At 37.1% G+C, this 26702-nt stretch overlaps 1 protein-coding gene across 1 annotated transcript in view; it reads left to right on the top strand.

Moving 5' to 3' along the window:
• The window catches only part of TBC1D15 (TBC1 domain family member 15), a 67436-nt gene that overhangs the window by 25468 nt on the left and 15266 nt on the right, over positions 1–26702 (top strand). The window contains exons 5-11 of the mRNA XM_056130648.1: positions 5099–5309; positions 13396–13498; positions 14916–15113; positions 17492–17620; positions 18283–18386; positions 19839–19933; positions 25581–25697. Of these exons, the coding sequence (XP_055986623.1) occupies positions 5099–5309; positions 13396–13498; positions 14916–15113; positions 17492–17620; positions 18283–18386; positions 19839–19933; positions 25581–25697 (957 nt within the window). The remainder of the gene's footprint in view (positions 1–5098; positions 5310–13395; positions 13499–14915; positions 15114–17491; positions 17621–18282; positions 18387–19838; positions 19934–25580; positions 25698–26702) is intronic.

Here is a 26702-nt window from a genome sequence, read left to right as displayed (position 1 = left end):
GAATGAATTTTTAAATGTTGGGTCACACCTGATTGTGCTAGGGAACCATGTAGTGTGGGGCATTAAATCTGGAGCTCTGTATGCAAAATATGTGTTCCAGTCCTTTGACTTATAACCCCCAGTTTTTTTTGGGATCGGTTGGGAGTGTTCCCCATCTGTGTTCAGGACTTACTCTTGGCTGTGCACTCGGGTAGCTTCTGGGGGGCTTTGGGGGACCTGTATGTGTTGCTGGAGGTCAAACCTAGTTAAGCAGCATGCAAGGCAAGCACTTTAGCCCCTATTCTATCTCTTAAGTCCTCTATTACTGTATATCATTCTTATATGGAATAGTTGTTTTGCAAACAAGTAATTAGATAGAAATTCATGAACTTTTTTTTTTTAATTTTTATTTGTGAAACACCATGAGGTACAGTTGTAGATTTACCAATTTTTGTGCTTGGGTTTCGATTATACAATGATCAAATACCCATCCCTCCACCAGTGCCCATTTTCCACCACCATGGATCCCAGTATCCCTCCCACACCCATCCCCCCCATCCCACCCTGCTTCTGTGGAAGGGCATTCCCTTTTGTTCTCTGTTTCCTTTTGGGTGTTGTGGTCTGCAAAAGAGGCATTGAGTGGCAGTCATGTTCAGTCCATAGTCTACTTTCAACATGTATCTCCCCTCCTGGGAGGATCCTCCAAACATCTTTTATTTGGTGCTCTCCCTTCTCTATCTTGAGCTGCCCTTTCCCCTAGAGTGCCTGGCAATTCATGAACTTTTGAGAAACTGGTAGTTTGTGTACTTTGTGTACTTGTTTGTGAGTTTTTTTTTTTTGTTTTGCTTTGGTTTGGTTTTTGAGTGGTAGAAGGTATTCACTTTCTACTGAAAGGGAGAGTGCCTACCAGAACAATGCCAAAGAGAGGTTCAAAAACCAAATTTGCTATGGTGAGGTGATTTTTTTTTTATCTTTTTGAGCCACACCTGGCAGTGTCAGGACTTATTTCTGACTCTCTGCTCAGGAATTCCTTCTAGTGGTGGTTTGGAGACCATTTGCAGTGCTGGTGATCAGTCTGGATCAGCTGCATGCCACAGTGCCTTACTGCTGTACTTTTGCCTTACTGCTTACTGTACTCTCTCTCTGACCCTGTGACCCTGTGAGATAGTTTAACTTCTTTAGAGCTTCAGGATTGGTTTATTGTTATTCTTTGTCATTGTCTAACATTGTCAGATCTTTGAAAGTTAAAATGACAGCGTACAAGAATGAACACAAGTGAGTTTTCAGAATTTTAATAAAAAAGAAACATTACATGTAGGAAGAAACCACAATCTGATGATGATCTTTTACGCTAGTATTATTTTCAATATTGACTGCATATTGAAATCACTTTGGGAAGTTAGACTTAAAAAAAATATGCCAGAGATTAGGGTGATAGCACAGAGGCCTCAAGCACAGGCCTAGCAAGCTTGAGATCCTGAGTTTTATTTTTGGCACTTGAATGGTCCCCTGAACACCTCCAGGTGTAGTCCTGGAGGCCGTTGGGCACTTCTGGAGTGACCTGGCCCTGTGGCTCGGAGCACTATCTGTGTGAGTAGAACTTCATTGTTGGCTCAATATAACCTGGAGTGGTTACTGGGCCATCTGAGTGCCCTTGGGAAGTCCCCTGCCCTCATATCCCCCATATAAAAGATACATCAATGCCTGGATTTTATTCTAACAAACTAGATTCTGGAGATGGAGCCTGGGTATCTCTAGATTTAATAAACTCTGTTGATGAGTTTAGTGATCAGAGTTGAGAACCTTAAACCAAAACTTGATAGCTATAATACTGCTTCCATGGCTTGACGGTGCATTATAACTTATACAGAGATATTATGTAGTAATTATTAAAAGTTAAGAGGAATCAGAGGGGTATTCGTGAGGCTTCGAGTTTGGTCTTTGGAGTTGCATTACCTGCCCTGCTCCTACCGTTCCAGCATCCCTTGGCCCTAGTATTGAAGTTTTATGTGTGGCTCCTATTAAAGTTAAGTAGACACTTTCAAAGCTTAAGTTTTCAGAATTCAGATTTATCCAGTATGAAATATTCTTTGTTTTCAAAAAGCATATTTTCATAGGAAACATTCTAACCAACAGTTTTTACTTTTTAACTTTCTAATGATTCACAGGAAATGTGAAACAAACCTTTAGACAATGATTCTTGAAGACTTATTAACATTAGAGGGAGTTTGAGGGCCTCACTTGGTGATGCTCAGAGCTTACTCCTGGCTCTACTCAGGGTCATTTCTTGACCCTGACCACTTGGTGCTAAGCGAACCAAAGGTGCCAAAGGTTGAACCCTGGTCTGCCATGTACAAGGCAAGTGCCTTAACCCCAGTACTGTATCTCTGGCTTTTTCTTTAACATGTTTTTAATGAGTTTCTACTCTTGAGTTACTGTTTTTATATACCAGATTAAATACTTTGAAAATACGTCTCAGAACAACAGAATTGCTGTAATGTACCTATCTAAATAAACTGTCAGGTTCTTGGTATTAGTTCTACTCAAGATGTAGGGATACATTTTATTTCATTCTTATGCTGTTATGGTCAGTTTTCCTTTGTCAGCATGTTCGAGATAATAGTAGGTTCTCAGATAATCTTTTTGTAAAAACGTTGATGAGAAAAAAATCTGGGCAGATGTCAAATGAGGTCATTGGTGAACTTGGTTTCATGATATGTCATGCCTTAGCTTAAAGTTGTTTTTCCCAAGAACCTGTCCTTATTAGGTGAAAACTTACTGTACTTTCTATGTTTTTTGGTGACCTAAGTTCATCATAGTTTATTTGATTAACTTTTATTTGTTGTGGGGTTTGCACTTGGTGGGATTCAAGGGGGTCATGCGCTGCCTGGAATTGAACCCAGGATCTTGTACATGCAAAGCATGTACTCTATTTGGTTTTAAGTTTAAAAAGGAGAAAATTGTGAGTTATTCTAAGGATTAACTTTGTACCTATTTCTATTTCTGGTTAACTGTTGATGGTACACTGAAGATTACTTTTGCATTGACTTGTTATCGGGTTATTAATTTATTTAATGCCACATCTTTTGAGTATCTGCTATGTGCTAGTATTTTTATCTGGGCACTGGAGATACAAAATAGTGTTTCTGTTCTCACATATATATGAGCTTATATATACAATATATAGACCAACTTAAATACTGGTGAGTGGGGCACCTTCTGTTGTATGTCTCTTTGTGAGAAAAACAATACATAAAATTCTATTTTGTAATATGCACAGACTTTTGATAATTCTTGCAGCCTGCACGAATTATTCGGTCTTTTTCATATGATTTTCTTGCATTAAGTACTTTCTTATTACTTTAAGCATTTTAATGTTAAAACTTATCTTTATGTAATTTTTCATTGCTGTTTTGATGTGAAAATACCTTGATCTTTGCAAGATATTTGTGTGTGTAGTTTGTAAGCAATTCAAGTATATTTACACTTAAATGATTGATGAAGATACTGAAATTCTGGAATTATTTTCACTTTAATATTATCTCATAGTAGTGTTTTGTTCTGTATAATGTAAATTCCAGAGGAATGTGATGTAAGGTGACATTTACTCTAGTACTAGCCTTAGATAAGAGCTCATCATCCAAACTTGTGTGAGAGCTGATCAGGTCAGAGTGTAGGAAGTTACTTTAGCCTTTCTGGATCTCTTTTCAAATGATACTTGGTCGTGTGTCCATGAGATAGTAACGATGCCTTTATTTTGTAAAGTGTAAATTTCTGTGTCAGGATCTTATTGGAGGTGATAATGTATAGAAAGGTGACATACGTGCAGATCAGTACTGATTGAACTACCCTTTGATCAAGGTCTGTAAGCATGTATCTTCTGTGCATTTTATTTTTACAGAAATTATAGTGTGGAATGGAATTAGTGGTGGTCTTGTCTAACAGGATAGTATGACAGGAAATAATATTACAGATAAGATTTTTTTAAATTTCAGAAACAGACATGTCTGAGGTAAAATGTCGAAAGTGACATACTTTACATTAGAAATTAATTATTCCTTTGAATAGTGCAGTATTAAAAGGAAATATTTTAATTTGTTTAATTTTTATGCTGCTTGTCAAATATGGTATTCATAAATCTTAAGATTTTCAATTTTTAAGTTTTTATAAACTATACAGATTCAATTTTTTTTTTTTTTTTTTGCTTTTTGGGTCATACTCAGTGACGCTCAGAGGTTACTCCTGGCTCTGCACTCAGGAATTATTCTTGGCAGTGCTCTGGGTATCGTATGGGATGCCAGGGTCCCCGCTATACTATCACTCTGGCCCCAGACTCAAAATGTTTTATACTACGTGGTTATAGTTTAGTTTAAACTAGGTTTTTGTTTGATAAAAGGTCATTCTAACAGGAAGTTTGAATTTATTCTTTTGAAAGCGTTCACAACTTTGTATATTTTCATTTTGTTATCTGTTGTTCTTTGTGTTTTTAATTTGTGTGTGTAAATGTCAATCTTTATATTCGTTCCAAGGAAATGAGAAAATAGAAGTGGTTTTTTTGTGTGTGTGGGTTTTTTTTTTTAAATTACTCTCCAAGAACCTCATGTCATTTGTATTTGGGGGAAATGGAAAACATTAATATTCATCAACTATCTGTTTGTTATATACTCATCATTGTACTAGTTAGTAGACAGATAAGATTTTTATTCTTTGAATAATATTGGAAGGTAAGTATAATGGTCTTCATTTTATAGATGAAGAAACTGAAGCTTCGAGAAAGTCACGTATTTTACTAGGATCATTCAGTTAGCAAGACAGTGGTATTGCAATTTGAATCCAACATTCCTGCTTCAAAGCCATTGTCATTTTTTTCAAAAGTTTTTATTTTTTGAGTTGGGGAAACAATTTTTCAATTTGTATACAGTAGGGCTGTTATTTTTTAAAAAATGTTACTCTTAAAATGTATGTAGCCATTTCAAATACAGATGGAAACCATAATAATATGAATGCTATAGTCATTCCCTAGGTTCAGCTAATTTCTGTTAGGCAGTCATGAAGAGCATTATCAGTACCTTTAAAAAAGGTGAACAAAACTATTTTGCCCCACTTTCTTGTTTTTAAGATGCTCCAAGTCATAGAAATGGGAAAAGCAAATGGTCATTCCTGTTCAGTTTGACAGACCTGAAATCAATCAAGCAAAACAAAGAGGGTATGGGCTGGTCGTATTTGGTATTCTGTCTAAAGGATGACGTCGTTCTCCCTGCTCTACACTTTCATCAAGGAGATAGCAAACTACTGATTGAATCTCTTGAAAAATATGTGGTATTGTGTGAGTAAGTATCAAATTATTTTATACTTATTGAAATTGGATTATTGTCCCAAGGGAACTATTTTTGCTTGTCATTGGGTATTAGTGACCTGTGCACTTTTTAGGGTTCAAATATGATGCATCGGTGATCATGGTGGATATATTTGCCTTTTATTAATGTAGTTTCTGTTAGACATAGCTTATAATGTTCCACTTTTGAATCAGACAAGTTATTTATAAAATTATTGGTACAGAAGACAGAAAGCTCTCATTTTCCAAAAATCTGTCCTATAGTTAATCATCTATGTGCACTTGTATACATAGTGCTATTTTTTGGCACTTTGGCAGATTTATTCTGGGTCTCCCATTCTGAATGCAGCTAATTGCAGCTGATAGTCATGTACAGGGTAGGTGGAGCATATTGTTAAGTAAATGGCAGTAGAACTTAAAGCTAAGATGGAGGTGAAGTAAAGTTTTATTTTGAAATCCTGGGAAAGGAGGGTACCTCGTTCAGACAGGTTTTACGTAAGGGCTCAGGAAAGATGTTTTGGAGAAAGAAGCATCTAAATTGGTTTCTGACCTAAATGAACACATGTGACAGGGTGTGAGATATAGAAAAGAGATGTTTCAGAGAGAAAACTATGGATGTGATACAGTCACAGGACAGAGCATCAGTATCTCAGATCGATATCGTGTACAGAAGGAGGGCAGTGAAGGACAGAGCCTGAGAGATCTTGTAAATTATGCTAGCAGATGGTTACTGTCATCTCGGGCAGATTACAGTGCCATGAACTCAGAGAATCACAGCAAAGATCAGTTAGTGATGGAGAGAAATCAATGGACTGAGCACATGCTTTGCACACTGGATGCCTCATGTGTTCCCTTGGCAGTGCCTGGTTCCCCGAGCAGTCCTGGAACAACCCCTGGGCACAGAGCAGGGACTTGTCTTGTCCTGAGCACTGTTGAGTGTGGCTTAAAAGAGAAATATCAGGGAAATCCTTTTTTTAGTTTGGGTCACACCTGGTAATGCTCAGGGCTTATTTTTGGCTCTGTGCTCAGGGGTCATTCCTGGGCTCAGGGGACCATATGGGGTACCAGGGATCAAACACAGGTGGGATGTGAAGGCAAGGGCCTTACCCATTGTACTATCTCTTTGGCCCCTATTTTGGGTTGTATTTTGTGATTGGGAAGATACGTGGGGTCAGACAGACTACTGAGCCACAAGGTCACTGAATATATATGTGGGGGTGAGAAGGAGGGAGAAAGATGATAAAGTACTTTTTCGCTTGGAGAACTGTAGGGATGGTATTGCTGTAGCACTAGCCTCCTATTCATCGATTTCCTCTAGTGGGTACCAGTAACATCTCACAACAAACTGTGAGACTTGTTGTTATTGTTTTTGGCATATCGAATACATCACGGGTAGCTTGCCAGGCTTTTCCGTGCGGGCGAGATACTCTCGGTAGCTTGCTGGGCTCTCCAAGAGGGGCGGAGGAATAGAACCTGGGTCTGTCGTGTGCAAGGCAAACGCCCTATCTGCTGTGTGCTATCACACAGGGATGATTAATTTTATTAAAAATTCTAACTTTATAGTACAGTAAGACATGCTTAGCTTTAGATTTTATAAAGCTGGGAGATTTCGATTCTGTGATTTCTGCCATTTTCTTCCCACCATTCTGATCCTCTCGGGTGTGCTGATCATTACCATAGCTGCTACAAAGTAAGGTGTAGTGGATAGTATGTGACTTTAGGATCTCAAAGGTGAAACTGAATAGGAAAGTAAGTTTCAGGAGGGGTGGGGTCATTACTGGGGCAGGTGTGACTAATGATTGTCATTATTTAACATCACATGAAGGTCGTGTCAATCAGTGTTGTGGTGTAACTGTTACAAGAGTTCATTCCATTTGAGATTTTGTTGATGACATACAGTATCCACTGTGTCAATGATGGTTCCTCTGTATTCTTTATTTTTGAAGACAGATGTTAGAGAACTAAGCACATTTAAGATGTATTAAAATACACTATGTGGAAGAGATGACTTGTATTATTAAATGTATTAAAAATGGTATTATAAAGGATTAGAAGATGTAGAGGATTAGTTTCAATGAGATGTTTTCACGCAGCATTAAATAAAACTTAAAAATCAAAACTGCTTACTGTGGCTGCCTTGTTTTAGGTTTTAGCTTTGTTAGATTATCTCTCTTTTAGGGTTATGGGGAAGGAGTGTCTCCCAAGACTGACCAAGGTCTCCCAAATGCTAAGGAGGCCAATCCTGGGGATTATTAGCAGTCCATCCTAGCCCTAGAATGAGGTGCTGCCCTGACCCTACAGAGCCAGGAATGACCCAGGCCACTTTGGTTGCACCCAAGGGCCTCCAGGCTTACTCAGTCTTGCATGGGCTGGTGGTTGGGGATGAAAGGTGCCGGGGACCCAACTGGGCTCAGCTTCATGCAAGGCATGGACCTTAACTTAACCTGTGTTGTTCCTCTGCCACCTTTTATTTATAATCCTTAATGTCCTTTCATGTCATTTTCTATTATAGTGCAGGATTATATTTTGGATCCAGGAACGCCCTAAACTCTTGTCTGGAGGGTCTTCTTTTAGTATACTAACTCTTCACCCTAGAATATTTTCCTGAACCACAGAATGATTCAGTTTGTCACTTTCTCAGAAGGCCTTTTCCATAGAGTCTAGGTTCCCACTTCCATTCCTTTTGCTATGTTATGCTTTGTTGATGGTTCTTAACAGAATAGTTTTGTCAGTTTACTTCTTTTATGTTCTACTTCAGAATGAAAGCATAAAGAGAGGGTTGTTCAACATTGTTTACATTTTTCTCTTGAGTTCCTAGCCAAAAAGCCTGGCATATAGTATTGGTGCAGTAAATCTTTGTTGAATAAATAAGTGACATGGTAATGATCAGTTTGACATAATTTTGAAAGGGTTATCATAAATTGCAGATTTTTTTTATATGACTTCAAATAGAATTTAGGTCAGGGTTAGCTCAGGAATTTTCTGTCCTGTATGGATTTATGTATAGAATCAACATGACTAAGGTGTTATCAAGGGTTGTATACCGTAAATGTGTTTGGTCATGTCTTAATGAGGATTGTAAGTGAAATGGTCATCTTTCTTTTAATGTTTGTAAATATGTAAATATAAGAATCAGATGTGAGGTTAAAAATATTTGGTGGGTTGAAGAGATAGATAGCAGGGAGGGTACTTATCTTGAACTCCAGTGATTTAGGCTTGATCCCTGCACTGTGTATGGACCTCTCCTGAATATGACCAGGAGTGATCTCTGAGCACTGCTGGATATGAACCAAAACCAAAAACTGGTGAGGCTTAGATATGCAGCTTCATACTAATTCACCTCAAATTAATTTTGAAGTCTCCCTGCTACTTGTATAGCCACAGGTTTCATAATGAGGACGGTCTACTTATGATGTGAAAGCATGTTTTCTTTTATCAGGCAGATCCAGGAGAGAGTCTGGAAGAGGTTATGCCAAGCATACATCTTTCTCTTTCCTGTTCTCAGCAATCAGGTATATCCCTACAGAGGAAGTTTCTTTACGATGAGTACATATTTCCATTCAGAAACATAAGACCACAGGAGTTGGTGCTATTATAAGACAGACTAAGAGTCCTTTTAAAAATATATGTACGATATCAGCTGAAAGGGTTCTCAAAATAATCTATATAGAGTACTATAAGAAAATATAAAAAAGATATTTATTTACACACATGTATATAGTATACATATGATATGCACATGTGTATATGTGTGTACAATGTATATGTGTATCTATATAGTACACACATATATATCAGTAGTAATTTAGGCTCTGGAGAAAATGAAATCATCTAGGGGGAGGATGAAGTGGAAAATGTCTGAGCATAATTGACTGATTACTTAGTCAAAGAGAAAAACCTAGCAGAGGAGACTGATTCTCTTTGTTCTCCTATCATTGAGTTTGTGGTTAACTAGGGATGTGCTTTTCTTGGGGAAGGAGTTAGTTGTGTAGAGTAAGTCCTTTAAACACTATATTTCTAATGGAAGCTATATTACCGTTGTGTACGCTCCTGTTTCACTGGGGTCCACTTTAGTTTTTGCTCCTTGAATGATCTGAAGAATCACAGTATCACTGTATCACTGTCATCCCGTTGTTCATCGATTTACTTGAGCGACCGCCAGTAATGTCTCCATTCGTCTCATCCTTGAGATTTTAGCAGCCTCTCCTTACTCGTCTTTCCCAATGCTGCTGTATTGGAGGCTCTTTGACGGTCAGGGGAATGAGTCCTGTTATTGTTACTGTTTCTGGCATATCGAATACATCATGGGGAGCTTGCCAGGCTCTGCCATGCAAAGTGTAAGAATAGTATGTCAAATACTTATCTCCAAGGGCCCTCTGTAACCTAGGGGAAAATAAGTATTTTCTATTCTCTTTTCCATTATAAATGAATTATTTTGTGTAATATAGTCCCATAAAGATTATATACTCAAGTGGTTAGAATGTAGATACTCAAAAGCCAATGTATTTTTTTTAATTAAAAAAGTTATATATTCTTCCATTATCAGATTCTTCCCCCACCCCCACCTTCAGAGTTTGAAATATTGCAAAGGAAAGGAAAGAAAAGGAAACTCCCCAGCTGTGGAGGAACTAAGTTCCATGGTTAGATTCTTAAGAATATATTTAGGTCTTGGTTCTTTATGTTGGTTTCTGGACCACACCTGGTGGTTCTCCTGGCTCTGTGTTCAGGGATCACTCCTGGAGAAGCTCTGGGTCTTTATGGGGTTCTGGGAATTGAACTTGGGGCAGCTGTGCTGGACAAGTGCCTTTCCTGCTATACTATCTCTCTGTCTTCAGGTCTTCGTTCTTATTAGTTGTGACCTAAGTAAGTGGAATTCCATTAAGTCCAAAGAGATGAAAATCCCCAAATATCAAAATTTTTTTTGTTCTCCTCGTTATCTCCTATGGGTGTCTTAATTTCCTGTTTCGGCAGTAGTTAAGCAAAATAATGCTTCCAGAATCATGTTTCTGTGATGTGAGATTGTTGAAGGAAATAGGAAGAAGAGTTCAGAAGACCTTGGTTTCAGCAGCCTTGTCTTCTTAGCTCAGAACCAACAGAGAGCTATATTCTCTGATTACCCTAAATTGAAGAATGAGACTTGATTTAAGACCATGTCAGCTTTTTAAGTTCTCCTAATTAAGGGCCGCACCACGTATATGAGCAGACATCATGAATGCTGGAGGTGGGGCAGTCTTTCAAGAGGGTGGAAGAAACTCCGCTCAGTTCCTTCTTTCACTCTAACCAACTGGTTCAGTTAACACAAAATGGCTGAGACTTGTTAGTAAATGCTTCTTATATATATTCTGAAAAAATCAGAGTGTTACAGTTGTTGATCCTGACACATGATATTCACTTGGGTGAAACAGTGAATCACAGTATGTTTGCATTTACCTTTCTGGAACCAAATTGAATGCGAGGTTATGAGTAAGTCATTGGTTTTATTAAACCATTCTGTAGATCGGATCCTTTTTTTACATTAACACATTAATATTCAAGAAGTATTATAGTTCCCCCCAAAGCCAAGTTGGTTGTGTTCTATAAACCTTCTATGAAATTAGGTTCTAGATAACCCAATTACTTAATTTTTACATACACAATTCAGTTTTTATGTTTATAATGATATGCATGGTTTTGCTGAAAATATTCTGTACTGTTGAATTTTTTTTTTTATTGAAGGCACGCCCAGTGGTGCCGGGAGACCATAGAGGGCATGCCGGTGGTGCCTGGTTTATTGTGTGGGCCTGACAGTTCTGTGCTTGGGCCCACCAGTGAATGCCACACCCAGTGTGCTGGAGGCCATGTGGCGCTAGGGCTGGAGCACAAAGATCTGAACATGCCAGGAATGTGCTTTACCCCTTTGACTTGGTATCTTTTTTTAATTTACCTCTTTTGGATTGACATTCTTTGCAGTATTTTAATTTACTTCTTGAGCTTTACATATTGGTCACTCTTGTGGCATTACTGCATCACACAGTGCATTTTTTCCCATTTTTAAATATGTATTTTTTAAAAAAATTTTTATTAGTGAAACTATTATGGTTTTAGGGTTTTTTGGTGGGGCAACAGTCAGCTGTGCTCAGGGCTTACTCCTAGCTCTGTGCTCAGGGCCTGGCAGTGCTTAGGGAACCATATGTGTGCAAGGCAAGTACCACAGCCAGCATACTTTTACTGTGGTGCCCAGCTCTTACAATCTCTAAAAATTTTTTCTGAGGTGTTTGTAGGAAATTCACTAGAAAGCATGGGAATTGCTTTTGAAATTTTAGTAGACATACTGTCTGTAGCAATGATATTAATATAACTGTGTTAAATATACTAATTTAAGCCATTCCTTAATTTCTAATAGAATTGCTAGTGTTAAGAAGAGTTGTGCCTTACTGCTGCAGTGATTTTATATTACTTTGGGGGTGATTAGGTCAGAATGCATATCCCTGGCCCATGTGGTGCGGAGTCTATTCCTGGCTCTGTTTAGGGTTGCTTTCAGCAGTGGTTGGGGCCCTGCTGTGCCAGACATCAGATCTGTGCACTGTATCTATTGGAGGTGTGGATGGGGGTTGGGCTAAACTGGCTGTGCCCAGGGCTTACTACTCCTGGCTCTGTGCTTACAGGATCATATGTGGTGCTGGGAATTGAGCTGTGGTTCGCCCTAGGCAAGGCGAGCACCTTAGCCACTACAATATTTCTTTAACCCCAGAAATAAAGCAAGAGCCAGCAGCATCATGGTAGGAAAAAATACTTTATTCCTGTATTAGTTTTCTTCCCCTGGTGCTGCATTTAAAAGTTGACCTCTCGTTTAAACCTGTAGGTCTTCATATTACCCATGAACACCCCCCAAAATATTCTGAAGAGTGATGTTTAAATGAAAATTAGATATGTTAAGAGTTACTATTTTTCTCATACTTCAAATTACTAGCCCTGAACTCCATAAAATGCTCAGGGGCATATTAAGCTACTGTTGTCTGTGAAGATCGAGTGCTGTTTCTGACTATGTAAGAAGATCCTGTTTTGAATTTCATATCCACCCTGGCACTGGGGTTTCATCCTGTTGTGTTAGAATTGAGAAGAGATAACTGTTATTAAAGTTCTTATCTCAAACATAATAAACTAGAGGTAGAGAGCAGCAAAAGAGCACATTTAATTTTTATTTTAAGCACAAAAGTTGTGGAGTTATTACAGCTTATTTGCTAAGTTTTAAAACTTACTGAATAGAAAAAAGATTGGATAATTTATCTATTACTTGCAATTAGATATTTACTTAGAATGCATTTTATTTACTCTAGTTATTAAGTATATAAGAAAGTTGCTTCTAAAGCTTAATGGAACTAAAAATTATACTATCTAAACAATACTTCATAATTTTGTTAAATATAATTTTCATGTTTATAATTATAATTAGCAGAATTAATGTTCTTTAGCAAATAATGTCATTTCTTACGTTTTTTAGCATCTAATACTGCTTTTCTACCAAGTTGTATGATCAAATTGGTAACCATCTACCTATCCAACCACATATTGATAAAATTTTTCTTTTTGGTATGTGTGATACATGCAAGGCATTTACTCTACTCTGAACCATATCCCTGGCCCCAGATCATATTTGTGTGTGTGTGTGTGTGTGTGTGTGTGTGTGTGTGTGTGTGTGTCCGTCCCTGTGTCCCTAGAGTTGGTAACCAGGGCCTCCCACATGTAGGACAGGTAATTCAGTGTGTGTTTGCATTGAAAACCAGGGTTTTGGCCTAGGGCTGGGGCTGGGGCTGGGGCTGGGGCTGGGGCTGGGTAGGGGGTGGGGTGAGAAGAAAAGTAATTTGGATTCTTTACAATGTAGTCTTTTTGGTTTGTTTGTTCTGTTAATTCATATTTTAGATAGTTTTGAAACTCATTTAACTCAGTTACTGTTTGTTAGTGTTAATGGAAAGTAGTTCTAGATCTGGACATAAAAGGTATTTTTTGTGTTGTTGCTGTTTCGTGGTGCATGAATAATTTTTGGGGTAGTAATTGATGCAGTGTGCCCGAACTTTCTATAAATCCCTTCTTTTTTATTACAGATCTCCACAGGATAAGAGAATACTTCTTGTGAATTGTCAAAATAAGAGTCTCTCACAGTCTTTTGAAAATCTTCTTGATGAACCAGCATATGGTTTAATACAAGTATGTATCTAAATCTATCTTCCGCTAATCTCACTTTATTATTTTATGTCTTCTACCTCTCACTTTGTCAAACATACAGAATGAGACTGTTTGTGTGGGGGCTTTTTGGACTATTTTCTGTAGTTTGGAAATGGTATATTTCATAAAATTTCTAAAATTCAAAAGCTTCTGTGGGTTTTTATTTGCTCTGATGGCAAATTTTATCCTTTATTATTAAACTGAAATTGGATGCTAGTAGATTTTATTAACATAGTTTTTATTGATTAGATGAAAGGTAACAGATTTTTTAATGATAAATTTAGCAAAAATATGATTTGAATTCTCATTTTCTAGTTCAGTAGATTGCTTTGAGATAATGACAATCAAATTTTCTTTGAAGTATTCAAATATATTCTTCCTAAAAATATTCACTTAATATAGACAAAAATGAAGTGAATTTTTCATTACAATTCATATGTAATGAAATGGCCATTTGTTTATTTAACAAATGTTTGGATGCTTTCTCTGTCATGGATGTTCTCATCTTGGTTCCAAAAGAAAAGCAAAAGGAAAGAGTGAGCTTTTAAGGAAGATGGGCAAGAGATTAAATATTGATTAAAATAGAAAGTAAGAGAAATGTTTTTGTTACTATGAAGGTAGTAATTCAAAAGATAGACCTTTCAGAGTAACTGTTTTGGGGTTCGGAGGGGGCATAGGTGATCTTGTCAGTTCTGGAAAGGATGGGAGAGGGGTTCAGATGATGGCACAGGACAGTCCTCTTGAAAAAGGGCCTGGGGCAAATTTGAGGTGAGCTTGATTGCACAGTGATGCTACATGCTTCAAAAACGTGGTCCTGAGAGCTCCATGGTGTGGGGATCCCAGCAAGTCAAAAACAAGTAAAACTCTTTTTGCTAAATATGAATAAAGTGGCATTTTGGGATTTAGAAGTAAATCCAAAAAGTACAAAAGCATTTCACGGCCTTTTAAGACAGCATTGCTCAAAATACATCACTGGTGTCAGCATGATTTACTAGTTATAAAATTAGATTACAATGTGAGATAATATTTAAACATTTTAAACTTAGCTATCAAATACCTTGCATTACTCTAGTGTGGTACTGCACACTTCAAGAAATATTCTTTTTGCGAAGGCAGGACCGCTAGACAGAAGAAAGCTGTTGTGGGCCATTCATCAATGGAAAGTAAGCACTGCATATGTTTCTGATGTATGCAGATTGACTGAAGCCTGCAAATCATGTATCTACAATCAGTAGCATTATTTGCCATTTATTTCCCAGAGAAAAACAAAATTTAAAGACAATCATAGACCATTTTTTAGTTCTGATTCCCCCCTTAAGACAACTTTGACTTTTAAATCATAAGATATTTGTATTCTTTATTTGAATTAATAATGTCATTATCTTTTCCTACTACATAGAAAATTAAAAAGGATCCTTATACAGCAACTATGGTAGGATTTTCCAAAGTCACAAACTACATTTTTGATAGTTTGAGAGGCAGTGATCCTTCCACACATCAACGGCCACCTTCAGAAATGGCAGATTTTCTTAGTGATGCTATTCCAGGTTTAAAGATAAACCAGCAAGAAGAACCAGGATTTGAAGTCATCACAAGAGTGAGTAGAGATCTATATTTAACTCTACCTTTAAGAGAAAAAAAAATTTAAATGAATTTGAATATTGTAGAGCTAGAAACTCAGTTTTGAATACATGTTTTTTTTTCTTATAATCCTTCCCCCTTCACCAATAATTCTTACAATCTTTCTTGCTGAGTGTTATCTCCTAACAACTAGTAGTGATTACTTTTCTCCAAACTTTTGGCTTGTTCTTTATTGGTTATTATTTATCTTTGGTAGTTATTTTTGGATCTCTTTTCTTTGTTTATATTTTGGTACTAATTCTTTGAATGCATAGTAGAAGTGAATGAATACTGAACTTTGCAATTGCCTAATTTCTGTTTCTGATTTAGGTGTTCCTCAGTAGACAGTCAGGACATACTATTATGGGTCTTTCAGTCTCTTGGGAAATTAATTTTTGGTCCTGAACTGTACAGATTTTTGTTTTCCTTTTGCTTTTGGGCCATACCCAACATTACTCAGGACTTAATCCTTACTCTGCACTCAGGCGTCACTATTGGCTGGGCTCATGGTCCACATGTGGTACAGGAGATCGAACCCAAGTTGGCCACATTCAAGGCAAGCTCTATACTCACTGTACTATCACTCTGGTCATACTATAAATTTTTATATATGCTCACCACAAATTTTGAATCTGCTGCAGTTATAGACTACATACAATTAGAAAATAATCAAGTGTATAGTACTTAATTGAGAGAGCTTATATTAAAAATGGTATTTTGAAGTTACCAGCAGGTATCTGTTAATTGAATTGAAAAAAATAGGTAATATCAATGAGTTAATGGATTGTGTATCAATTCTGAAAACTGCAAAGTTTAGTTTGGAATAAAATTAATTTTAGAGTATGATTAGTTTCTCCCTCTTGGAGAGCCTGGCAAGCTATCAGTAGTATCCCGCCCACACAGCAGAGCCTGGCAAGCTATCTGTGATGTATATGATATGGCAGAAACAGTTACAATAATGGGTCTCTTTCTCCTGACCCTGAAAGAGCCCCCAATACGCCATTGGGCTACGCTAGCACTTGGCAGGGATGAATGGAGACATTACTGGTGCCTGCTCCAGCAAATCGATGAACAACGGGATCACAAGTGATACAAATGATTAATGAAATGATATTTGCATTTTAAAAGTAACACTAATAAAGAACACCATTTAGTTCTAAAGGTTTCTTAGCAAATTTACATGTTTAATGTTTACATGGTTGTAATCAAAACATGAGAGCAAATGTTTTTCTCTTTATTGGGGGTGGGGTGGGGCAGGGGCTAGCTGGTGGTGCTTAATGGCTTCTCCCACCTCTGTGCCTCCTGACAGTGCCCAGGAGGCAGTGTGACAGAGGGTTAAACCCAGAACTATTCTCTAGCTCCAGCAAAAATTTTCTATCTCTGAAACAACTACTCAGTTATTTTGTTGGCTTGGGGGAGCTCCTGAGCACTGTTAGGTAGCCGAGGGGTTCATTCTGTTTATTCTAAGCCAGCTGCAAAATGGGATGTTGGGGGTTTTGGGGATTCCCAGGGGGTGTTCGGGGGCCTGCCTGGGTACATCTGGCGGTGATGAGGGACCATATGATGGAAAAGATGGAACTAGTGTTAGACCCAACCTCCTTATCCTTATAGTATCTCTCAGACCCCTAATCATTGATCTGTGTAGTAAAAGGGAAGATATATAGAATGCTTATCTTACAGTTCACAGCTGAAAATTGAGAATGTTAGTTTAGTATTTAATTTCAGTTTCTATTTATGATGACTTCACTGTTTAAAATGTGTTTCTTGCTGTTAGGAAAGTTGAAGTCAAGAAATTTGCTTATAAGTGGATGGCCATGGACACGTATCGTGCTAAGTGAAAAGAGTCAGAAAGAGAGGGACATAGAATGACTGCATTCGTTTGTGGAATATAAAATACTGTAATATGAGACTAACACCCAACGACAGTCGAGACAAGGGCCAGGAAGACTATTCCATGGTTGGAAACCTGCCTCAAGAGCTGGTGGAGAAAGCAGCTGGGATAGAGAGGGGATCAATGATAGTTGGAGAGATCGCTCAGGATGGGAGCGTTGTGCTGATAGAAGATAAAGGATCAAACATGATGGCCTCACAGTATCTGTAATTTGTATTGAAAACCATAGTACCCATTAAATAGAGAGAAAAAGAGTGCAATTGTCTGCCATAGAGGCAGGGGGAGGAGCGGGATACTGGGGACATTGGTGGTGGAAAATGAGTGCTGGTGGGGAGGGATGGGTGTTCGATCATTGTATGACTGAATCTCAAACATGAAAGGTTTGTGACTGTAGCTCGTGGTAATTCAATAAAAAAACTAAATTAAAAAAAGATGTGTTCATCTTATTGCTCATCTTGTTTTAGATTGACTTGGGAGAACGACCTGTTGTACAAAGGAGGGAACCAGTATCCCTGGAAGAATGGACTAAGAACATTGATTCAGAAGGAAGAATTTTAAACGTAGAGAATATGAAACAGATGATATTTAGAGGGGTAAGAGAGAAATGAAATTTTAACAATGATGTCTTAAAATCCTTGTAGGGGTATGTGTAGCAGATGTCTTGACTTTATGAGACTGGGCTTTGATCTCAGTATACCCTTGGAAAATCTCTGTAGGACAGAGTGACACACTCCTGAGGTCTCTGAAGTTGAGTGAGGGAACACCATTAAGTCTAGGGAAAGATCCTTTTTCTTGGTTGGAATTCTGTGACTTTTGTGAAGGAGGTACGTACCCCAATATTGGAGGTCTTGTCTTGTAAGGACTATATTATGAAGAATAACCAGTTCCTCTGTCTGAAATTATATATGGGATCTTTCCTGGAAGCTTTATTGCATTCTCAGTCTTTTTTCAGGGTTCTGGAGGGGAGCAGGGAGGTTGTGGGGCTGCAACCTCATAATGCTTTTTCTAGTGGAATTAGGCCATTTCTAGTGGAACTTGGGGGACCTTGCTCTACCAGGAATTGTATCATTGCCTCTGGTAATCTGTAATCTCTGGGCCTCACATCTTCAGAATCTTTAAGTCAAAAGCATGTTGTATGGATTGAGTTAAGCTGTTTTTAATCTGTAGAGCTCTTGAGATATTAGTCTTTTTGTTTACACATTTGAACTTACATTTTCTTTTTTATAAATGTAAAAATGTGCATGTTTTTCTTCAGGGACTTAGTCATTCATTGAGAAAGCAAGCATGGAAATTTCTTCTGGGTTATTTTCCTTGGGACAGCACCAAGGAGGAAAGAACTCAATTACAAAAACAAAAAACGTAAGTGATGGTCTTTTGTCTGTTCATCAGTGAAATTAAAGTAATTCACCCATACAAATTAGCATAGGGTTTCATGATGAGGATTTGGGCTGGAGTACAGGAAATTAATTGTTTCTCTTATTTTTATCGATATCCAGAGATATTCTGGGTCACCAGGACTATCTATACCTGGCATTGCTTGTGTAACCATGTAGTATGAGGGTCTGAACTCAGGGCATTGCATACTTGAGCTGCCTCTTAATTTCCCAAATAATTAATCTTTTTAATTAAAAAAAAATCAACAGTGAGCACTGTAGTTACTTCAGCTAGGAACACTTTTTTTTTTAAATAAAGGATCTTAGTTCAGTTATGTTGGTGAAGGTGAAACAAGTTGGTTAAAATGTACCAACCCCCCTGGTTTTTTTTTGCATACATCTTTATAATTACTAAATTACACAAGTGGTCATAAAAAGTTTTCTTTTAGGTTATTGTTTTTTGGTACTTTTATAACATAAGCTTGTCTTTGTTTTGGGTGAGGATCTCTTTTTAAGTAACTTCTCATTTGAAAGAAAAAAAGACCAATTTTCTAGTTAACTTTTTGTTCTCAGTTGTCAGTCTAGCCTATTGTTATTTTTGTGTGTTTGGGGGTCACACTCGACAGTGCTCAGTGCTTATACCTGGATACCTGGCTCTGCACTCGGTTCACTCTGGGCAGGCTTGGTGGACCATATGGGGTGCTAGGGATCGAACCTGGGTTGGCTTTGTACAAGGCAAGCACCCTACCCACTGTACTGTTGCTCCCACCAGTCTAGACTGGTTTAAAGCAAATTCTTGATTATTATGAGCATATTCAAATTCTTAGTCATTTCTTTTTTTTTTTTTTTTTAACACATGTACCAGTCCTAGAACTTTGTTTTGATTTTTTGGGGTAATACCTATTGATACTTAGGGGGTTACTCCTGGCACTTCACTCAGGAATTACTTCTGGCATTGCTCGGGGGGCCATATGGGCTGCCAGGGATTGAACCCAGGTCTGCTGTGTACAAGGCAAATGTCCTACCCTCTGTACTCCTGCCCCCTGGACATTTTTATATGAATGAATTTCTGCAATAAATGGATTGGAAGGTAGATCTCATGTCACGTTTTTTAAAATCATGTAAATTTTTATTTGTAATTATTCCAAAAGTTTAGTAGTTAAGGTATTAAATGACTAGAAGAATATTAGGTATGAAATTAAAGATTGATGTAAATATTTCCTGAAAATCATACCTGAAATTATTCAGGTAGCTTAAGCAAAGGTTATGACTTAATGTAAGATTATTTTTTTTTCTTTTTTGCTCATTCAATTTTGACTTTTTAAAACATAAATGTACATTTCACTAGCACATAAATGTAACTGTAGGAAAGCTCTCGCAAATGGTTTTTAAATAAAATTTTTAAAAACTGTGTGTAAAAAAATTTTTTTTTTTAAAGTGATGAATACTTCAGGATGAAACTGCAGTGGAAATCTGTCAGTGAGGAGCAAGAGAAGAGAAATTCGAGGTTAAGGGATTATAGAAGTCTTATCGGTAATCTTTTCTTAATGATTTTAAAAAATACAAAAGAGGTTTATATGGGAAGTCTTGATAATATTTAAAATATGGAGGTACATGGTATAGAGTTAGGACTCAAAGTAAAACTAGAGGGTATGTTATAATGCGTAATGTTTCTAGTTGTTCTGTTTCAATAGTTACATGAATTTGGTTAGTGTACTTATGAGTATTGTTCAATTTTATTTTCAATTTTAGAATGTGAATATACATATACATGGTTTGCTTTATTTGCATTTGAATTAATTGTGTTAAAATTTGTTTCTTATTAAAAAAATGTTTTATTATAGAAAAATTAGCAACTCAGTGTGAGCAAAAAGAAGAAAATAGCTTTTTATGTAATCTCGATAAAATTCTTATTAGTTGCTTTGATTTATATTATCCAGGCCGTCTATGACTGTGCTTTTATTTCATTTTTTAATAAATGACTTGAGTTAATTTTTTAAAAATAGTCTTTGAAAACTGAGTAACTTCATTTAGGAAAAACTTGTTCCTCCCAAAAGGCATTGATAGAATTTTACATTAAAGGTAGACCTACTTTGGGCTGCAGAGAGAGCGCAAATGGTAAATCTGCTTAGCATCTTAAAGGCCCTGAGGCACTGCATGGCCTCCCAAACACTGCTGCTGTTAGCCTACCCCCTGAGCTTTTAAGCAGGAAGAAGAAAATATAGACCCACTTTAAAATTGTATTAGTTATCTGATTGTAGTTATAAACTTGGTATAAATTATTGCAGGATTGCACATAGTTACCAATCTACAGGTTTCTGCTAATCATAACCTCTAGAGATAAGAAAATTGACCCCAAGCATTACCTTGAGCACAGAGCCAGAAGTAGTTCTGCCAACTGCTGATGGGGGATCAGCTCCTTCAGCAACTGTGCAGTGCTGGGGAGCAAACCTGGGCATCCTCCATGCAAGAAGCTTATGCTTAGTCTCCTGGTCTTGCTTTTTTCCTTTTGAGCATAAAATAATTAAAATAGGAAGGATCTTAAGAGACTAGATAGCAGGCATTTTAAACCTTTTCTTTCCCCATTCCATCCTCTTTTTTTTTTAATCAAGTAGTAAGGATGTTACTCATCTCTGAATTTTTCTTGTGTCCTAGTCTTAACTTTATATCTAGGAAATTAGATTACAATGTAGGTGTTGGGGCTGGAGCGATAGCACAATAGGTAGGGCGTTTGCCTTGCACGTGGCTGACCTGGGTTCTATTCCCAGCGTCCCGTATGGTCCTCTGAGCACCACCAGGGATAATTCCTGAGTGCAGAGCCAGAAGTGACTCTAGTGCATCACCAGGTGTGACCCCCCCCCCAATAAATAAATAAATAAAATGTAGGTGTTCTAAATTTCCATAATGGAGTTGAATTAGAACATATGTTAGTTCGGTTTTTTTGTTTTTAGCAGGTAATAAAAGGAAAGATTAGCAAATTGTCCTATATTGTCTAGTTAAGTACATAACCCAGAATAATTTATGAGATTGGCACTGGAGAAATAGTACAGGAGTTAAGGTGCTTAACGTGCACATTGCTGACCCTGGTTTGATTGGCATAGAATGTAGTACCCTGAACACTACCACGAATGATCCCAGAGTTGCAGAGTCAGGAGTAAGCCTGAGCACAGTTGGATGTGTACCACCTCCACCCTGCCCCTGTACATCGTTTGGCAGGGTGGGTGGTGGGGAGCAGCTTTAAACCATTCTTTATCTACAATACTTCTATCCCCACCCCCCTAGTACTTTTTAGAAAAGATGCTATGTTTTTCTTTTAAATAAGTTAACTTTCTTTTTAAAAAGTACAAATATACTCTAGGTCCTGTAGATTGTGGGTCCTGTAGATCCAGCTAAGAAGTTGAACTTAATTATGAGAAGAAAATATTGGACATTTTAAGTAAGACAATCCTGTACAGATTTTAAGAAGTTTTTTTTCTGCTTGGTCAAAAGTGGATTAAATTAAAGATCAGGAACAGGAAGGACAATGAGTATGAATAGCTTCAAGCAAGAGATGTGGGGAAGTAGATATGTTCGATTTATGTTTTTGGTAGATTTGATAAGACTGGTACATTAAATATGTGATATGAAAGGGAGAGAGAGAAGTCAGGGGTGGAGCAATATTTTACATTTTCTATTGAGAAATTCAGCCACAGCTGGCATGGTTCAGGCTCGGCCCCATATGGTGTTTGGAAGACTGGGGTTTTGGGATTCGAACTTCGGAGTCTTGCCTGCAAAGCATGTGCTCAGCCAAAGCAGTATCTTTAGCCCTCAACTATATATGACTGGAGATATTGGGTGGTTCCCTAAAGGAGAGGAGAACAGTAGGATAAGAATTAGATATTAGATAAGTAATATCTTGGCATAAGCGAGAGAAAGCGAAAGCAAGTGGCCAGTTGAATAATCTGAGATAATCTGGGTTGGGGTTTTAAATGTGTGTCTTTGGTATAATTATTTGTGGAAAAAAAAAATAATGTCACCTAGAGAAAAAAGAAGCAGGTAAGAAGGTCAAGTAAATTCAACCTTCAGAGCAATGTATTTCTACTTTTGGTTAGAGATTTTCTTTGAAATCACATTGATTATTGGGCCAGAGAGAGACCTTAAATGGGTATGGAGGTCCAGGTTTGTCTCTAGCACTGTGATCTCTCGAGCACTGCCGGGAATGACACTGGAACACCGGGGCCAGAGTTCCTGAGTGTACAACCAACTTTTTCCCACATTTAAGACACCTATTAAGCTTTAAGTTCTGTATTTGTATAATGACAAAGTAAATTGTGGATGAATTAATAAAATTGACTTACATACCTTTACTAGCCATATCATGAGAATGAATTATTTTGATGTTCTTATTTGATTTTTTTAAATGTATTGAACCACTGTGAATTACAAAGTTACAGAGTTATTCATGATTGCGTTTCAGGCATACGGTGTTGAGCACCAGTCCTTTTACCTGCATCCCCTTTTCTCCACCAATGTCATTTTCTCTCCTGCCCCCCAGCCTGCCTCTGTGGCAGACACTTTTTCATTTTCTTTTTTCCTTTAGGCACTGTGGTTTGCAGTACTGTTCCTGACATCATGCATATCACTTTTTTGTTTCTGGCCATGCTCAGGGGTTATTCCTGGTTTTGCACTCAGGAATCACTCCTGGTGGTGCTCGGGGGACTGTGGAACCTGGGTCTGCTGCATGCAAAGCAAGTGCCCTACCTGCAGTACTATGACTGGCCCACATGTATATCACTTTACGTCGGTCCAGCACCCAGTTCTCATCCCAAGAGACCACTTCCCCCTATCATTGTTGCAGTGGTTCCTTTCCTTATCTTGCTGTTTTAAAATAGAATCTTAGTTTATGAGCCTTTTATTTTGTATTTCACTTATTTAAAAAGTAAATGCACAATTTTATAGGTATGCTTCCTTATATTAAATCAAATGTAACATATTTGAACAAATCTATAATACAGTTAATTCTAAGATATACCTAGACAATAGGCTGGAGAGATGCTAAGTAGGCCATGTGTGTGCTTTGCATGCAGGTGGCCTGGATTGGGTCCCTGGCACTGCATGTTCCCCTGAGCATCGCCTTGAAGTCACCCTGAGCACCGAGCTAGGAATAACCCATAAAACTCCACCCTGTAACAACTAAATTTCTGTTGATCTTCTACTGTTAAATTCTTATTGTAAAATACTTTGTCTATTTCTGTATAGTGACTTCCAATTTTTTTTAATTACTGAGTTTTAAGATGGGACTGGGATGAGTAGAAATGAGGAGGAGAGCAACAATAATTATTTTATTGAGTAACATCTTTTATGCGTTTCCCTATTGTTTTACACTTGCAATACTGTTTCCTCAGTCCCACCAGTGTCTCTACCCCTTGACCACTGTTCAACTGTCTTTTCTGTTGGTTGTATTTTGAGCTTGTTTTCATTGGAGATTGTCTAATCCATTGTTTTCTTAACCTTCTTCCAACTGTGGTCCCCTCCTGACCTTGTTTCCTTTCTGTGGTTCTCCTGTTCACAGTAAAATATTGATCCTCCTATTCTTGTGCTTTGGCCTTTAATTGATGTGACTTTTCATCTGTGGCCCACTAGGAATTTTCCGGGAACTCAACAGTGACCCATATGACCCACTGTTTAGACATGCTGCTCTAATTGTCTTGCTTGTTTCTTTACTCCATATATAAGCAGGATCATCTGGAATTTGTCTTTTTTACTTCTTATTCATTTCACTTAGCATGACTACCCTCTAGTTGCATCCAGATTGTGGCAAATTGCATGATTTTTCATTTCTCATAGCTGTGTAGTATTCCATTTTGTATATGTAACACAGTTTAATTTTCCCTTCACCTACCGTTCAGCATTTGAAACCTTGGGTATTTGAACGATGGCTGTGGTCAACATAGATTGTGTGTGTGTGTGTGTGTGTGTGTGTGTGTGTGTGTGTGTATCTTTGTGAATTATATTTTTGGTATTTTGGGGAATATGCTTGAAAGGGATCACAGGGTCATACGGAAATTTTATCTCTAATTTTCTGAGCAGTCTCCATACTGTTTTCTGTTAAGTTTGGACCAGACAGTAGTGAATGAAGATCACTTTCTCTTTATAGCAATGATAACTTTTAGGTAGAGTTATTGAGTAAATGAATGATTTAAATCTTTTTAAGTTATTTCATTCTAATTTACTGAGATATTAAAATTTCAGAAAGGCCTTTTTAGTTGTAAAGTTTTATACAATAACATGTATTGGTACAAAAATAGATATCAGTGTTTGTGAACTGAATTTGTCAGTGCAGCTTGGGATGCATTCATGGTGATGTTTCCAAATGTGCTTTTAATGGTATGAAATAATTTCTAGCAAAATGTGAATTTTTGTTTTTCCAAAATTAAAATAAATTGTTTATAATAATATATAAAATGGATAAATGTATAAAAGTAAGGATGTAATTTATTCTGAAGGATGATTATGGAACATGACAAAGAAGTGGATAATACTTCTCATAATGATGGAAGCAATTATGGTTGAAACAAATCTTTTTGATTATGCCTGATTGCATCAAAGCCTTTTTCATTACTGTTTGCAAATAATACTGCCTATCACATGCTTTCATGACTGGCATTTTTATTGTGAACTAAAGTGAATTATTACTTAGTGTTGTTTTTAATTAATTAAAATGTTTCCTACTATTTAATTAGAAGATGTCTATATTGAGATAAAAATTGAAAAATACTTTAAAATACCCATGAGGAGTTGGACTGCATTTTGAAAAATAGTCCAAAATGTTATTTTACTCCAACTCTGAAATGGAATTTGATGAATTATTTTCATTAAGTAAAGCTTGGCAAAAGAATAAAATTAATAGCGGGGAAGTAATTCTGTGTTTTAAAAATGTGAGCATTATAAAAATCTGGATTTTGTAGAACAGAACTCATAGACTCTGAAAAATTGGAGACTCCCAGTGGGCCAAGGGAAGGTGTGAGAGAAACCGTGGTGTGGTGTATGAGAGCTTTGGTGGTGAGGGCTATGAAGCTCTGCTCCTGATACTGTGCACGAGTATAAACCCACTGCAAAGCAGTCAAACTACAGTCTTAACAAACTTTTGAACATACGCTATTTGAAAGATAATTCAAATGTATGATAATTTTCTCCTCAGAAAAAGATGTTAACAGAACAGATCGAACAAACAAATTTTATGAAGGCCAAGATAATCCAGGGTTGATTTTGCTTCATGACATTCTGATGACCTATTGTATGTATGATTTTGATTTAGGTAAGTTCTCTCCTAAAGTTGTAATTAAATATTGATGTATATTTAGAATTGAAATTTACCAGTATATGATTTTGATTTAGGTATGTTCTTCTCCTCTCAAGTTGTAATTAAAAATATATTGATGTTTATTTAGAATTGAAATTTACCAGTGTGTAAGTCATATAATAGAGGGTGTGTGTGTGTGTGTGTGTGTGTGTGTGTGTGTGTGTGTGTGTGTCTGATCAAGGGCCTTAGACATTCCAAGTGTACACTCTACCAGTGACCTATATTACCTGTCAATTTTGTCTATTCATTTATTCTCATTGAATTGTTTGGCTTCTTACCCTGTAGATAAAAGTATTTGCACTAAATGTACGTTCATTAATGGTTTGGAAGGGGTCAGAAATGATCAAAAACAAACAAAAGACAAAAAATTGAAAAATGAGCAGAAAAATTAAAGGGAAGGTTAGTAATTTTTAGTTCAGAGGCACATCTCAGTGTGTTTCTATGCAAGGTGCCTGATTCTTTTAGAGTATATTCACTATGATGACCCTCTATTACCAGTAAAGGGGGCTGGGAGCATGTTTTGTCTGTAGGATGTCTAGCCTCAATCTCCAGCATCACATGGTCCCCCAAGCATTGCTGGGGAAACAGTGCCTCTGATCACCAAGCCAGGGTATCTCCCTGGGAACCACCCCCCTCCAGAAAAAAGGGGGAAAAAAAAAAAACCACCATGCCTACAAAAAAAAAAAAACACCAAAAGACCTATGGCCAATAAAATGTTAAATTACTTTTCAGTACTATATGTACTGGAAAAAGATGCTAATAAAATAATAATTTCACTCCTACAGTGTTTTTTTTCTGTTTGATTAACTAAAAACTTCAGTTAACCTGAAAACTGACCTTTATGTAGATGAAAGAAAAATTTTTTTAAGTTTTTAAACTAGATATACACTAGGATGAGCAGAAGTTCTTTTGTTTTCCTACAAATTTTCTATGAACATCTTCAGAAACTATAGTAGTGCT

This window comes from Sorex fumeus, unplaced genomic scaffold, assembly GCF_029834395.1.
Source record: "Sorex fumeus unplaced genomic scaffold, SorFum_2.1 ptg000081l, whole genome shotgun sequence".
NCBI classification, from domain to species: domain Eukaryota; kingdom Metazoa; phylum Chordata; class Mammalia; order Eulipotyphla; family Soricidae; genus Sorex; species Sorex fumeus.
This window is presented reverse-complemented; position numbering and strand designations above follow the sequence as displayed.